Consider the following 13,085-nt stretch of genomic DNA (forward strand, 5'->3'; position numbering starts at 1 on the left):
TTGCAGTGAGCCGAGGTCGTGCCTTTGCACTCCAGCCTGGGCAACAGAGTGAGACTCCAGCTCAAAAAAAAAAAAAAAAAAACATATATATATATATATAGTTTCTTTATCTTCCTCTTTCTCCTCACTTCTCTTTACCTCATTTCCTGAACAATTAAGTTGATCTCAAAGGCCTTGGAAATGGGCAGGAAAAGTAGGGTACTATGCTACAAAGGGTGTGGGAGGATGAAGGCACAGTGGCTCAGCCTGAGGTGTCAGAGCCTGTGTGGGGTAAGGTGAGCATCCACAAGTGGGGGCTGCCTGGGGTAAGATGACATAGTCTGAGTTTAGCAAGGACAGTGTGTTCCATGGAGAGGAGGCCTGGCTTTGGGGTGTAGAGGGAAGATGAAAAAAGAATCTGCACATGAAGGTAGCCAGCATAGAGAATCAGAGCCCAAGAGTGATGACGAAAACATCCAAGTTGGTGGGGAGGCGATGGTTCAGCATGCAGAGGTAGAGCCCCACACTGGGTCTAAGAGAAGAGGCAGTTGTGGTGACAACAGTTTGGTTACATACAGAGGAACTGATCAGATAAGTAAATATTCTAAAGATAATGGGAGCCACGTTTCTCTCTGTCAGAAAAGGTAAGAGAAAAAAACTAGAATAAACGTGTTGTGCTGAATCTGAAATAGAGTAGTCAATGTGAACTCATGAATTTTAATATATATGTTCATCAATAGATAGAGAAATAAGTATAGATGTAAAATGTGTATAGATGTGTACAAACACATACTCCTTTGTTCTTTCCACTGAGAGGGCCAGAGAGCAACCACTGAAAGAAACAAAGGCTCTTTGGAGAAATGGATGGTTCTAGGGGTTGGCAGGAAAAGTACAAGATAAGCCTCTGTTATTCATCTGTGTTCACACTGCTATAAAGATACTACCCAAGACTGGGTAAGTAAATAAATAAACCTCCTTATCAGTAAAGGAGATTTCATTGACTCACAGTTCTGCATGGCTGGGAGCCCTCAGGAAACTTACACTCATGGTGGAAGAGGAAGCATGCATGTCTTACATGGCAGCAGGTGAGAGATAGCATGCAAAACAGAAACTGTCAGACATTTATTAAACCATCAGATCTGGTGAGGACTCACTCACTTTCACAAGAACAGCATGGGGGAAACCACCCCCATGATCCAATCTCCTCCCACTAGATCCTCCCCTCCTCACGTAAGGATTAGAGGGATTTCAACTCGAGATGAGATCTGGTGGGGACACAGAGCCAAACCATATCAGCCTGCAACTTTTTGTGTGTCAAGAAAAAGCAAGGAATCAAGAAAGCATTAGAACAATGAGGACACAGAAGGAAGACTGAAGTGGCTCTCACTAGCCAAATCCGGGACAATATTAGCATGACTATAAATAAGAGTGACAGATTTTAACCCACTGAATAAAATAGGAAACTATGTGTCTATACTTATATAAACAAATAAATAAATTTTAAGTTTGATGAGGAACAGGATACATACATAGTTTCAAACGATCTGCTTTTAAAAAATAATTATTAATTACAAAGGAAAAAAGAATATTCCAGTAGAGAAGCCTAGCAGACAACAGCTTTATCAAGTGATCTAAATGAATATTGTCAGTCATGGGACAAATCAAAATCATGTAGTATCTGGTAGGATGCATTGAGAAGATCACAGTATCACTTCTGTGATAGTCCTGCCAGGGGTGCATAACCTGAATCTAATCAAGGGGAAAAAATCAGACAAACCTAACTGAGGGAAATTCTAAAAAATAACGGATTTGTAATCTTCAGAAGTGTCAAGGTCACGAATATCAAAGAAAAACTGAGAAAATGTACCATGTTAAAGATAACTAAAGAGACAAGACAAACAGGATCCTTTTGCTACAAAGAACATTATTGGAGCAATTTGGCAAAGCTTGAATGGAGTCTGAAGATTAGATGGTAGAAATGTGCCAATGTTAATTTCTTGATTTTGATGGTTGAATTGTGATTATATAGAGAATGTCCTTGTGTGTAAAGAATTTGGGGCACAATGGGACATCAGGTTGCAACTTACTTTCATATGATTCAGGAAAAAATACCTTGTATTATATTTGTTATTTTTCTGTAAATTTGAGATTGTTTCAATAAATGTGTATGTGTATGTGTATGCATCTAATAAATTTTACATTTCAGATACTGTGTTTTAATCTCTAAACATTTAATTTGCTTCTTTTTAATGTTCCATTTAACTCCTAATTATGTTCATATTTTACTTCTAAGTCCTTAAGCATATTTCAAATAGCTATTTAAAAATCCTTGTCTGATAATTATGTCATCTTTGTTCATTTGGGTCTGTATCTATTGGTTGATGTTTTTTCCCTCTTGATTGTGGGTCACAGTTTGCTACATTTTTATCCTACTACTAATTTACGAATAGATGCTGGACACCATGAATGTTGAACTATTGAGAGTTTGAATTTTGTTCAGAGATTGCCTCCAAGAAGAAAGCTACGGTAATTGTCTTGCTAATCTTATGTGCTTATCTTTCTCCTTGCGATCAAATCCTGCATTGCCTACTGTATCAATATCTAAAAATGTTCACATATTTTGTTAAGTATTCTAGTCCTTCATGGTCGGAGGACAAGTTTTACACCAGTTAAATCTTCCACGGCCACTTGTTTTCTATGTTTAGTTTTGTTTTCAAAACAAAATTTTTGTCCTAGGACAAACTTTCTCCTATTTATCTACTGTTTATTTCACAAATAAGTACCTGATTAACCAATGCTCAATACAAAATGTTAAACAATATAGAAAAACAGAGAGAAAAAAGATTCTATTTCAACCTCCCTTTCTTTCAATTTTTAAAATTTAACCACTACTAGCAACTTATTACGTGTAATTCCAGATCTATCTAATTCCAGTTTTGTATCTCTATGTATTTTCACATTTGTTTTACATAAAAAACACTAAATGTATTATATATTTTCTATAATCTGGGCTTTTCTTAAACCTTATTTTGTCTCAGAGATTTAGAACATGTCATTATGTATAAAATGTTTCACTCTTTAAAACGGCTATTTATTTTCCCTCATATGCTTGTCTTTATTTAGTCAGAGTAGTTGCAAATAGATACAAGTTATTTACAGTTTTATTTTATTTTTTGCCTATTAGGAATAATGCTTTAATGAATGACCTTGTACATAATCCTGTATATAAAATACTCTTGTACACAACTTTTGTATACACGAGAGCATTTTATGAGGCCAATAGAAAACTGACAGTTCTGACTCAAATGACATGCATTTTGATGCTATTAAAAATGGTATTGCTGAAGTCTTAAATTATAATTGTTCACTGCTGTTATGTAAAGACTACTGCATATTGCCCTTGCATCCTGAGAACTTGTTAAGTTCATGTATTACTTCTAAATCTTCTTTTTGTATGTGGTATAGACTTTTTTATACATATAATTATGCTGTCAGTAAAGACAATTTTACTTCTTTCTTTGCAATTTTTATGCCTTTTACTTATCATTCAACATTTAAAACTAGTAAGAAAAGGATGGACTATTTAATAGCTGGTGTTGAGACTATTGTATTCTATAGAAAAAGTTAGGCCTCTGTCTCACACAATACATGCACATAAACACAACTGCACATAGACTGAAGGAAAATATAACAAAACTTTTAAATATTATAAATAAATATAATCTTAGGCTGGAAAAGACTGTTCCAAGAACAACTAAGATTGCTAAAGCCAGATGAATAAATTTACTAATTTGACTGTAAAAGCATAAAAGAAAACTGATAGAATGGTTGATGGCCACGGCAAGAACCTGAAACATTATGATATTGGTTTTGAGACTGGGTGATGCACGAGAAGGTGAAGAAGATGCACAGGTCATTGAAAGACCATACGTGTGGGCTGGAAGAGTGGTGAAAAAGTTGATATTAGAAACTGGAAAAAGAACCTCTATTATGTGAGAGTGGGACAATTATTATAGTAAGACTATTGCCTGTGATCACTTGGAAGACTGAAAATGTACAATGAACTTTTGAACTTGCCTAAGGAGATATCTAGAAAGGACGTTAAAGTACCAATAGGATTCTTCTAGCTTAGTTTGTTTTACTTCTTCTAGATTAATTTATCTTAATTAAACATAAGGCAAATCACAGTAACATAATGCTTATTTAATTTTTAATTAAATGAAAATTATTGTAGAATTGCTCATTGTTGTTTCTATTATTTCTTTTGCTCTTCTTTCTCTATCTTGAGATCTTTGTTCCAATTTAATTTTCACTTGATTACGGCGAGTACTTTCTTGAGTACATTTCATCAGGTAGGGTACATAGATGACATAACTGTGAATCTTTACGTGTCTGAAAATGTCTTTCCTTCATCCCCATCCCCAAATGAATCTTTGATAGAATTCTTATCTATGGTCTTGAATAATTAGTAATTATTGTTTTTCTGTCTTTTGGGTTCCCGTGTTGAGCAGAGAGGGCATTCATTTCCTTGGCAAATAACTATTTTTATTTTCTGTCTAGAATAGAATCCTATGAGATTATTTTTCCTGTATTCTTGGAAGTTTACCAGATAAAATCTAAGAAGTAGGTATTAAAGGAAATACTATATAGGACTCAGAGAATCCTTTCTATTCTAAGCCATATTTTTTTTTTCAGTTTAGGAGTTTTCTTCTAGAGTATTTCTTTATTATTGTTCTATCTCTACCCCAATCCCAGTCAGAATTCTGCAGTGATTATTATTCACACAACAAGTCCTCTGGGTATGTCCTCCGTATTATTAATCTTATTATTCATGATTTCTATTCACATGTGTTTATGGATATTTCCTTTATTTGCTTTCCTAACATATTTATATTTCAGTAATGACTATTCTAGTTTTTAATTCATCTATTACATTTTAAATGGAAAATTGTTATTTTAAAATTGGTTACCGTAACTTTTTTCCTCTAGTTTTATCTCTCTAAAAGTTCTCATTACATTTTTATTGAAGTTTGTATCTATTTCATCCATTAGTTCTAACTCCACAGTAGCCATCTGTTCTGGTTTCTTAGCTTAATCTCCTTCCTCCATACTAACATTTCCTTAAATGTCTTGTGAAGCTTATCTGCCTATTTAATAGATATTCAGCTGTTGATACCTATACAGGGCTTTCTGCTCAGGTTACTTGGGCAGTGATAAACTGATAGACAGTAAAAGGTACTTTCAATTTTCTTTTTCCCCATCAATGAGCCAGCAGTGAACATGTTGGCAAACAGGGATCTGTCTTTCAGGGCATGATAAATAGGCAGATTTAGTGTGCAGTTTTGTTTTGCTTTTGAATTAAATGGAACCATCTCTATTGTATTCCAGCAGCACATCTAATGTTGGCTGTTGGTTTTAGAAACATATTCTTCATTATTAAAACATTTTTATTTCTTTTGTAAACATGTTTTAAAACATTGAAGAACTTTATCTGACTGAAGTTTGGACAGGTATATACCTATGGAAAATTACTGAGTTGTACACTTCACACAGTTTATATACTTTATTTAATGTATATAATACAGCAATAAAAGTTTTACATTTTAATAAAAAAAGAAAATATTTATGAATAGCTGTAAAATTTTCAACTACCTTTTGATATTCACTGAGTCGATCATAATGTATTTTATACTTTGCCCTTCTGTTGCAATTTCCTATTATAATTATGAATTTATTGGGTGTTTATTAATATACCAGATGGTCATTTAATCTTTTTAGTTAACGTATCAATAGGGATTATTATCCCTGTTACAGATGAGAAAACTAAAATCTAAAGAGTTTAAGTAAGGTAAGAATATAAGTATAAAAGTTTACATTTAAACCTAAAGTAACACAGAGTTAGGATTTGAACTGTTGCACTTTGGCAAAAATCTTCCTTGTATATTTGGAAGAAGCTTTGCTAAGTTTTACTTGTCAGAATTGAGTATACCTGTAAGAAAAATTTCAGTAATTAATTAGAATCAGGGGAAGGGACTCACATCTATTCAACTAAGCTGCTATTTATTTAGGCTAATAGGACTAAGCGGATCGTCCAAATTCAAGGACACTGAACAAAATTATTAGACTAAGAATACAGTGAGGAACCACAGTCAATTTACTGTGTCAGAGTCAGAAACAAATTTATTACGTTTATAGGAATCATATACCCTGAAATCAGGCCAATTTAAGGAACATTATACCTTAGGTTGATACAGGGTAATGAAGTACGTGCAAATCACCAGTCTTGTACCACAGAGTAATGTAGCCCCGTTTTCTTTTTCTCAACCTGATCTTGGAAAGACAGGTTAGGCCTTATGTATTTGATGAACTTACTTCCCTGCAGAGACTTAATAATCTAAAGATCCCCCTCTCCCAGGTATAAATGTGGAATGAAATGGATCAAATGTCACTAGATCTTTGATCTTCTTTATCTTTGGCAAGTAATATAGATTGTCTAAATCTCACATTCCTTCATTGTAAACCAGGAATAAGAAAAATAACCTCATAAGATTATTGTAAACATCAAATAAAATAATGTTTGGGAAGGAAGTGCTCAGCATGTAGTAGATATTCGATAACATTTATTTTCTTTCTATTTCTTTTTGTCTATCCCCATGCACTCCTCAAACCCCCTTTCAGATATTAAGAGATGTGGACATTTGACAGTTGGTCTACATAGCATGTCTCTACAGAACTTCTTGCCCTCTTCCTCAGCCACAGCTTTCTCTGTATTCTCCAACATACTTTTCCCTTCAGCTAAGCCAATTAGAAAAGATTTTACATATATCTGGCTGATTTCTGCTTACATATTGTTAGAAAGCGTATGTGTTTTAAAATTTTTTAAGTGTTATTTACTTTTTTCATTGACACAAGCAGATTTGATTTAAATTTTGTTAAGCAAAACTGGCCCCAAAAGTTAAAAGATGGAAGTGGAGGAAGAAAGTAGAAATGGGAAAAACAAAAGCAAAATCCTTTATCCAACTTAAAAACAAGTCAAAGGGGCTGGTCCCCGTGGCTCACACCTGTAATCCCAGCACTTTGGGATGCCGAGGCGGGCAGATGGCTTGAGCCCAGGAGTTCAAGACCAGCCTAGCCAACATGGTGAAAACCCATCTTCACTAAAAATGCTAAAAAGAAAAAAAAATTAGCTGGGTGTGGTGGCAGGTGCCTGTAATCCCCCCTACTCAGGAATCTGAGGCAGGAGAATCTCTTGAACCTGGGAGGCAGAGGTGCAGTGAGCAGAGATCACGCAACTGCACTCCAGCCTGGGCAACAGAGCAAGACTCTGTCTAAAAATTACAATAATAATAATAAGTCAAAGGTTACTTTCTTATTTATTGTTTTTATAGACAGAAGTCACATCATGTCACTCCTCTGCTGAAAACACCATTTTTTTTTTTTTTTTTTTGAGACAGTCTCGTTCTGTCGCCAGGCTGGAGTACAGTGGCACGATCTCGGCTCACTGCAATCTCCACCTCTAGGGTTCAAGTGATTCTCCTGCCTCAGCCTCCCGATTAGCTGGGATTACAGGCACCTGCCACCACTTGCAGCTAATTTTTGTATTTTTAGTAGAGACGGGGTTTCACCATGTTGGCCAGGCTGGTCTCGAATTCCTGACCTCGTGATCTGTCCACCTTGACCTCCCAAAGTGCTGGGATTACAAGCCTGAGCCACTGCACCTGGCCTCAGTCTATTCTTTTTAAAGCTTGCAACTTGGAGACTTCATCTGTATGATAAAATGATAAAACCTAGGTCTCCCCAATCCCTTATCATAACCCAGACATTCCTCATTTCTTTCTACTGATAATGACTCACTCAATTACTTGCCAATCAGAATTTGAGTCTTGCTCTGTTGTCCAGGCTGGATTGCAATGGTGCGACCTTGGCTCACTGCAATCTCTGCCTCCTGGGTTCAAGTGATTCTCCTGCCTCAGCCTCCCGAGTAGCTGGGATTACAGGGGCGCACCACCACCCCTGGCTAATTTTTGTATTTTTAGTAGAGACAGGGTTTTGCCATGTTGGCCAGGCTGTTCTGGAACTCCTGATCTCAAGTGATCCACCCACCTCAGCCTCCCAAAGTGCTGGGATTACAGGCGTGAGCCACCACGCCCAGCCAGAAAATTTTTAAATCTACCTAAGACCTAAGAGGCCCCCGCATTGTGGAATCAATATAAATCTCACATGTATTGATAGATGTATTATGTCTCCATAAAATGCATAAAAGCAAGCTGTACCCGGACTGTCTTAGGTACATGACATCAGGACTTCCTGAGGCTGTGTCATAGGTGCATCTTTAACCTTGGCAAAATAAACTTTCTAAATTGACTGAAGCCTGTCTCAGATACTTTGGGATCACCCACACTACAGAAACACAGTGGAAGAGAAACATTTTACCTTATTCCTATTAGAATTTGACAGATTAGATGAAATTTAAATAAGAATATGGCGAAAATGAACAATATGATCAATAAACATATACTGAACTCTTCTCTCCACACAGTGCAGTATAGTGTGTAGTATAAATGACCAATAAGTCACAAAGAAAATCTCATAGTTCGGAAGAACAGAAATGAAGCTAAGAATTACCAGAGAAAGTTAAAACAACAACAACAACAACAAAAAGGCCAATACTCTGTCAAGTGACAATGGAACTGCCACTGCAAAACTGTAACGAGACAGTGAAAGCGAGCTCACCTAACCAACTCCATCTTGCTTCTAACCTCCAGGCTCTCCTCGTTCATCCCTGGACATAGACTGAACTAGCTTTGCGAGGAACTTAGTTCACAGTTTAAAACAAAGATGATAACAGGCCTTTCCCAAGGCAAATCCCCTTCTTGCCTGGGGACTAGACTGCCTTTGTAGGAATAACAAATTAGTTAAAAGATTAGAAATTATGGTTTGGGAGTCACACAGCTGGAGGTTACAAGATTCTGACCCTCCCTAAATTGCTCCTTGGGATAACATCAGTATTGGAAAATCTAAGATCGGTGCTGGAGATATTTGGCAGATGCTGCATTTGATGGATCAGCTGGCACCACCCAGACTGATAAACTGGCTCATTGATGAACTGGCTCTGACCCTGTGGCCCCCACCCCGGAACTGACTCAGTGCAAGAAGATAGGTTCCACCCTCTATGATTTCATCTCCAACCCAACCAATCAGCACTCCTGACTCACTGGCCTCACCCTAACCTACCAAATTATCCTTAAAAACTGATCCCCTAATGCTCAGGGAGACAGATTTGAGTAACAATAAAACTCTGGTCTCCCGTACAACTGGCTCTGTGTGAATTATTCTTTCTCTATTGCAATTCCCGTCTTGATAAATTGGCTCTGTCTAGGCAACAGGCAAGGTGAACACATTGGGCAGTTACAACAATGGCCTACTATCTTTTGCTCACCTTATGTCCAGGACAAAATATTCAGCCTCTTTGATGGACCAGACCAAAACATAAACACACACCAAACATTCCCTGTGGGAGCAACTTTCCAGAGTATTACGTCAGTCGGGCAACCCACACTCCTCCTACTCTTTGTAGTTCAAAATCTCCTGTATTTGCTGCTCACTTCTTGGAGTTCAAGATCCTTTCTCTTTGTTAGGCAGAGGAGCTTCTCTTTTCCACATTGGACTTCCAGGCCTTGCAGTTTCAGATACTAACCTAAACACTTAGGAATATATTTTCTCAACAAAGTCATCTTTCAATTTAAGCATTATTCTGATGCTAGCCATTAGGAAGAAGCATTTTTGTCCCTACCTTGTTACCAAAACAGAAGACATCGAAAGAAACCAAGGAGACTTTAAATTGTTTCCCACAACTCTGTTCCCTACATGTTAATGGATTTGGGACAGTATACTCAAGCCATTTGGACCTCTGGATCTTGGTGCTTGTTGCAATTTAATTAAATCAGCTTAATGGGAAGAAAATTTTGTTTAGTGATAGGAACAGCATAGGTTTTAGAGTTAGATTATTTGGCTCTGATAATTCATAATTGACCTCAAGCCATCCATCTGCCTTGGCCTCCCGACGTGCTGGGATTACAGGCCTGAGTCTCTATTCCTGGCCAATTATTTGTGTTTGCTTGGCACTTCATCAGGCTTTTCTAGGACACTGTTCTATAGCTCTAAAAATATAGATTATCTAATAAATAGATAATTTATACATTCACTTGTAACATTGTGATAACCAAATGAAAGATCATATGAAGCAGTTCCTAGTGCAATCCCTCATAAATGCAGTGCTCAAAAAATACTGGTTGTTTCCCTTCCTATCCATGTTATTCTATTGTTGTTATTATTTATTTATTTATTTGAGACAGAGTCTTGCTCTGTCACCCAGGCTGGAATGCGTGGTGCCATCTCGGCTCACTACAACTTCTGCCTCCTGGGTTCAACGGATTCTCTTGACTCAGCTTCCAGAGTAGCTGGTACTATAGGCCTGCGCCACCATGCCTGGCTAATTTCTGTATTTTTAGTAAAGACAGGGTTTTGTCATGTTGGCCAGGATGGTCTTGAACTCCTGCCCTCAAGCGATCCATCCGCCTCAGCCTCCCAAAGTGCTGGGATTATAGGCATGAGCCACCAAGCCCAGCTAGTATTGTAATTATTTTTAAAAAGCCTATATTCCATACTAGGATGTCAACATCATGATGGATGGGGCTTATTTCATTTATATATGTCATAAATACAGCATCTGCCACATACTCTAAATAAATAGATAATTCCTATGTTTAGCTATTGTTAGTATGTTTACTTAAACCAGGGCTAGTGATTTATTGAAAGATTCATTAATGTGAGTCTTCAACAATTATTGTGTTACTATTATTTGTATGGAGCTATCATAGACATTGCAGACAAAAATACTAGTGAGTCAAATAAGAGACACTGTCTCTACTACTAGTTTAAGAGGGGAGATAGATATTATCTCATAAAAGAATGTAAAATTGAATTGTGATCAGTGCTGTAAGAGAGGTATGTTGTGAAATAATGATGTGGTAGGTGAGATAAACGTTAGAATAAAAACAGCTCAGCAAGACCCTATCTCATTGACACATTTTCCATTGGTCTGTCATATCACTGTATTCCATAATAGTCTAATTCACTTTTGTGCAGTTTCTCTTAAGTTACAAAAACTCCTGGGGCAATGCTTCTTTAAAATGAAACTCTTCCTAGGCAAGAAGTTTGGGTGTAGGGAAATGAAGAAGACTGCTAGTGGTTTTCTTGCCCATTGTTTATTAATTAATATATTGGTACTAGTTACTGTGTCAGAATGGTTTAGACACTTTCATTTTATTTCTATTTTATTTTATTTTATTTTATTTTATTTTATTTTATTTTATTTTGAGACAGGGTCTTAATTTGTCAACCAGGCTGGAGTGCAGTGGTACAATGTCAGGTCACTGCAACCTCCGCTTCCCAGTTCAAGCGATTCTCCTCCCTCAGCTTCCCAACAAGCTGGGATGACAGGCATGAGCCACAGTGCCCGGCTAATTGTTATATTTTAGTAGAGACGGGGTTTCACCATGTTGGCCTGGTTGGTCTCGAACTCCCGGCCTCAGGTGATTCGCCTGCCTCGGCCTCTCACAGTGTTAGGAGTACAGGCGTGAGCAACCACGCCCGGCCTATACGTTCATTTTAGAAAGGCAAATGAGTCATAGAACAATTGGGTTCAGTGATGTTTGTAAAATAATGGAGGCTCAAATCCCTAGGTAGATGGGAAACAGTCTGAGCTCACTGGGCTAGTGAGCCAGGGTGACCCCCAGTCAGGTATTGAATCTTGAACCCGGAGAACAAAGGTTTCATGAAATTGCAGAGTGGTGATGTCGAAGAAAAAAAGCACTTTACAAGTTTATCTATGCTGGGAGTTTTTCTAAATCATCTCACACCGAGTATCTATGGCTCCTCTCTGTTTAGAATTTCGTTGTATGGTAACAGAAACTCCCGATTCTGTTTGCAGCCCATTAAGGGAAGAATTGGGTACTACTTAATGAATCAGGGAAATCGTTAATTGGAAACTCCCGCTGAGGAACAACTGGTATAATGTCACGCCTGCCCTTTACGCGATCTTTCTCTTTCTGACTTACCTGTTTCTAAAGTAGTACTGATTTCCTACAGTCGACGACCTAGCTTGCAGCCGGGCTAATGTGGCCATGGTCTTTTGGCCTTGGGTTTACAACTGGTGTTACTACCGGTCTCCATGGTAACTGGGCTAAACCATAGTTCATTCTCGGGGTCCGACTTTTTGTTCACTCCTCTTTTCTCTCACGCTACTTCAACTTTAAGAGTACTAAAAAGAGAATTAAGAAATTTCTGTGTAGCACAAAAAGTTTAATTTATTTATCTCTGTCTCTATTGCGAGTAGGAAGAGGGGATTATAGGAACGGAAAACAGTAGACGCGGAGAACTAATGGTTGCTCCGGGCATCCGGTTTCCGCCTCCTGTCGGCTTCCGGAAGCTCATCTCAAAATGCTGAACTGCTCTTTGGAAGTCGCCGGTGCTGTAGTAGTTGGAGTCTGTTCACGGGCCTGAGCCTCGAGGCCAGGCTCCTGGGTGTCGTTAATGTTCGGGGCCGCCGGGCGCCAACCGATCGGAGCTCCAGCAGCCGGGAACAGCTGGTGAGGCTGGCGGCCCTGGGGAGGGGGAGGTCAGGGAAGGGTGTGATTGCCCGAGGCCGCTCTGCTGGACCTGGAATGGAGGCGGGAGAGAGCTGTGATGGATGATCTGAAGACATCTAGGCCTTACTCTCACTCATTCCTGGGATGCACGCAGTTTGAGGGAGCTCTTGGGTGTGTGCCAAAGATTTGTTAAAGAATACAGTAAATGTTTGCTGATTGCTTGTTTAACAATATTTTAGAAGTCAAGCTTCCTGTACTCCAGGAGCAATTTATCTCCTCATTGATTGTTGACAACACTGGGGACAGGAAGAATCTATCTTAATCTGGGCCTTATTCCCCACTCCTCTTTCAATATTTACCAGATTATATCAAATATTTTGGAAGATAAATTCCAGAAATGTAGAATTATGGAAGTTCAATAGTGGAAAACACATCACCCTCTCACCCACTTTTTTA

At 38.0% G+C, this 13,085-nt stretch overlaps 2 protein-coding genes across 4 annotated transcripts in view; one reads left to right on the forward strand and one right to left on the reverse strand.

The window, feature by feature from the left end:
• The window catches only part of SPATA17 (spermatogenesis associated 17), a 145,236-nt gene extending 133,016 nt beyond the window's left edge, over positions 1 to 12,220 (reverse strand). Inside the window, exon 1 of the mRNA XM_017869929.1 lies at positions 12,099 to 12,220. Coding sequence (XP_017725418.1) covers positions 12,099 to 12,166 — 68 coding nt within the window. The 5' untranslated portion in view covers positions 12,167 to 12,220. The remainder of the gene's footprint in view (positions 1 to 12,098) is intronic.
• Positions 11,744 to 13,085, forward strand: part of GPATCH2 (G-patch domain containing 2) — a 113,374-nt gene continuing 112,032 nt past the window's right edge. For 2 of the 3 annotated variants that reach the window (XM_017870021.1, XM_017870023.1), the window contains exon 1: positions 12,647 to 12,800. In XM_017870021.1, the coding sequence (XP_017725510.1) occupies positions 12,727 to 12,800 (74 nt within the window). In that variant the 5' untranslated portion in view covers positions 12,647 to 12,726. The other variant, XM_017870022.1, reaches the window with a different exon arrangement.

This window comes from Rhinopithecus bieti, unplaced genomic scaffold, assembly GCF_001698545.2.
Source record: "Rhinopithecus bieti isolate Rb0 unplaced genomic scaffold, ASM169854v2 scaffold_1673, whole genome shotgun sequence".
Classification (NCBI taxonomy): Eukaryota; Metazoa; Chordata; class Mammalia; order Primates; family Cercopithecidae; genus Rhinopithecus; species Rhinopithecus bieti.